Raw genomic sequence first — 3,257 nt, forward strand, 5'->3', positions numbered from 1 at the left:
GGTTGGCGACCACTGGTCTATATTAATGTTCTGAGGTTTTTGAAACAAGCAGTCTGCAAAAGTTTGGATATATGTGTATATAAAATTCTATGTTCTGGAAAGTATATAAGACAAGAATGTATTACTAATTTTAAACGACAAGAGGAATAAAGCCTCATTTAAATAGATCCCTCTCAATATCACAAACTGACACAGTTTAGTATGCTGGAAATATTTTATTTGAAGCTGAAGCTACACCGGACAGAGTAACCAACACCATGATACAATTACTTGAGTTTTCAAATGAGCAACAAGGTTAATGACTATTCAGAATTACATTTATAATCTTTCAAACTCATAAATGCCAATTCCCAAAAGACTACTAAAAAATCAGAAAAGATGAAAAGACAACATTGTCTTGTATAAAGCATTAGTGCAGTTGTCCTACATCATGATTAAATGCATTGTGAGAAGTTTAATGTTTACAGCTTGTAGGTTAAGAGAAACTAACAGCTGTTATCTAACTCTGCAAATCAATTCAGTGTGAGCGCTTTCTATTCAATGGAGCCATGACGTTTCATCTGTTTTGGTTATTTGATTGGTTTAACAGTGCTGTTTGACAACAATGTTGGTGAATCCATGCACCTGAGTGAGCTGAGGACAATCGAATGAAGCCAGAAGTTTCTGTGGGCCATGACACTTGGGAATAAACTTCTCCGTCAGGCACACTGTGGCATGCCCTGCAATGTCACTGTGAAAGAAAGAAAGAACGATTATTTTATACTACTATATGCATTTTAAATTAGTTTTTTTAAATTTTTTTTTTAGAATAAATAATCACACAAACTGTTTAGCAACAGATATTGAGTTTACCATTATGTTCAGCCATTAAATCATAATTAATATACACTGAACAAAATTATAAATGCAACACTTTTGTTTTTGCCCCCATTTTTGTTCAGTGTAATTGATTGAAAATTATATAGAATAATGCAAAAATAATTCATTATTTTATTGAGCAATTAAAATAATTTTACCCATAGTTGACAACTCTGGCATGCTGCAGTCCAAGTCCCACAAAGCGGAATACAGTGTTCTTCAGGACACAAGGCAGTGGATTCTGGAAAGTGATTTTGACTGGCACTTCTTGTCCCAAGACAGCATCACATACAGGCTGAGAAGAACCACATATAAGACACAATTTAGCACTAAATGATTTCAACCAATCAAAAGATTAAGCAGTTGAACTGTAACTTTAAACTCACAGCGATAACAAGATCTGGTGTGCGCAGTCTGAAGCTGTACTGGGTGGCCAGAACCTGCTTAGTCTGAGCCACGTGTCCAAAGAGATTGAGCATCAGTGAGGTGTGATCCACCAGGTGTTCCTTATACTCGTCACAACTCAGGGTCCATTCCAGAGGTTTGCCTATTGTGGGGAAAATGACAAACACTGAATAAATATTCATGCTTCCATTACAAGTCTTTTTACCCATATGCTGCATTACGCCAACTGGGTGGTATCCTGTATTGCAACTCTTTGATTTCAAACTTTATGATTTCTCACATTCAGAGGGCTTGAGCTCGATGCATGTCTGGTCTCTCTTCAGGAAGGTCTTTCTGACTCCGGTGTAGTACATGGCTGCAGCCTGGCTGTAGAGGGTGACGCTACGAGGGGAGCTGCATTTGTTTTTTAGATTGATGCAAATGTCATGAGCAGAACAGAAGTTTGAAACTGGACGAGCAGGAATGCCCAAACACCTCAACACTACAAGAAAGTGAAGAAGAATATAAATGCATTACATCTATAATCACTCTTTCAAAACTTTTTCTGCTCGTCCATTCTGCAGGAACTCTTACATGTGTTGGTGACTCCAGCAAAGGCCAAGCTCTGTCCATATTTGACAGGTATTCCTCCACACTTGTAGTACTGTTTCAGGATGGCACTGCTGCTGCACCAGGATGTAGGAGCAGTTCCATCTCCATAGAAGTTTGACCAGTTACCCACCAACACACCACAGTCTTTGTTAGCAATAACCTGATAAGGACAGACGATTAAAGCTATTTTAATTTGAATGCAGAAAACTTCATGCAGAAATACCACATTCAGAAAAGAACAAATCTGACCATTTTTAAAAGCTTTCCAACATGAAATCAGGGTGTTGATAAGAAGGAAATGAAGACTCACCGTGTCAGATACCACTCTGGAAATGTTACTGGGGCTTCCCCACCCTGAGCAAGGTGTACAGCTCTTCTCCAGCACATACATACATGCAGGCAAGATTCCCTTCTCAAACTAAGAATCACAGATCAGAGAGGGAAAAAATTAGAGATTGTGAAACAACCTTCATGCTATCTTGTGCACTTCTTCTGTGGAATTATATCTCGGATATGGGAAGGTTAGGAAAAAACAGAAACCATAGCGGTACCTTTGTCTCTGACATATCATAAACATGTATATAGATACAGTTGAACTTTCGTAATATATTAATGACATTTTGGCTCTTACTTGACCAAAATTCCATGTTTTGCAGGCAATCTGCTGCTTAGTTCCATAGTAGATTCTGCCCATGTCATTCAGCACATACTCAGCTCTCTCCGCCTCATCACTCAGGTACACACAGTCATCTGATAAAGAGAACATTGGACTTTAAATGGAAAAGCTTCATGGAGTTTTAATAGTGCTTTCTTTCCTCATTCTATTACATTTTCATATTTAGGTTTCAGTTGTTATTTTAAAGTATAATGAAACACATACCTTTACACCAGGGGTTGAACAGCATGTAAATGTCATTTTCAGGAACATAAGGTAAAGTGAATCTGCCTCCTGGACAGTGTGTCATGACACTGAGCTGGTATCGTCCAACGCAAGCAGTCGGAACAGAGTGGACACACAGTTTGATTCGGTTTTGGCCTTGTTCCACAATTTTTGCCCCCCAGCAGCCTTTCTTGAATTCTTCCACTATTGGAACGATCACATAAGTGCCGTCCCGGATGGATGGGATGTGACCTGTAAAACACAGAGAAGAACAAAAGATTTCAATGATGGTAAAAATGTTAGTTCAGCTCATGTTATTTCTTGGCATGTTTCCACATGCTGTTGGTCATAACTAACCTAGTTTGAGCTCCAGGTGAAGCTTGTCACAACTGGGATTGAAAGGACGGCACAGATCAACCCACATGTTGAAACACTGTCCTCTGCGGACAATGAGATGATCATCAAGGAAACAATGTGTGTGATGCTCCTGACGATTCTGTCCGGTCCTGCATTTGAGAAGGTC

The 3,257-nt window shown here is 39.0% G+C and overlaps 1 protein-coding gene across 1 annotated transcript in view; it reads right to left on the minus strand.

The window, feature by feature from the left end:
- Positions 1-423: 423 nt before the first annotated feature.
- LOC107738371 (protein-glutamine gamma-glutamyltransferase K-like) overlaps positions 424-3,257 on the minus strand; it is a 5,391-nt gene continuing 2,557 nt past the window's right edge. The window contains exons 7-11 of the mRNA XM_016550125.1: positions 1,837-2,014; positions 1,544-1,744; positions 1,245-1,405; positions 1,017-1,153; positions 424-730 (exon numbers count right to left, since the gene is read on the minus strand). Of these exons, the coding sequence (XP_016405611.1) occupies positions 583-730; positions 1,017-1,153; positions 1,245-1,405; positions 1,544-1,744; positions 1,837-2,014 (825 nt within the window). The 3' untranslated portion in view covers positions 424-582. The remainder of the gene's footprint in view (positions 731-1,016; positions 1,154-1,244; positions 1,406-1,543; positions 1,745-1,836; positions 2,015-3,257) is intronic.

The sequence above is a fragment of the Sinocyclocheilus rhinocerous genome, unplaced genomic scaffold, assembly GCF_001515625.1.
Source record: "Sinocyclocheilus rhinocerous isolate Xijiao unplaced genomic scaffold, SAMN03320098_v1.1 scaffold2716, whole genome shotgun sequence".
NCBI lineage: Eukaryota > Metazoa > Chordata > Actinopteri > Cypriniformes > Cyprinidae > Sinocyclocheilus > Sinocyclocheilus rhinocerous.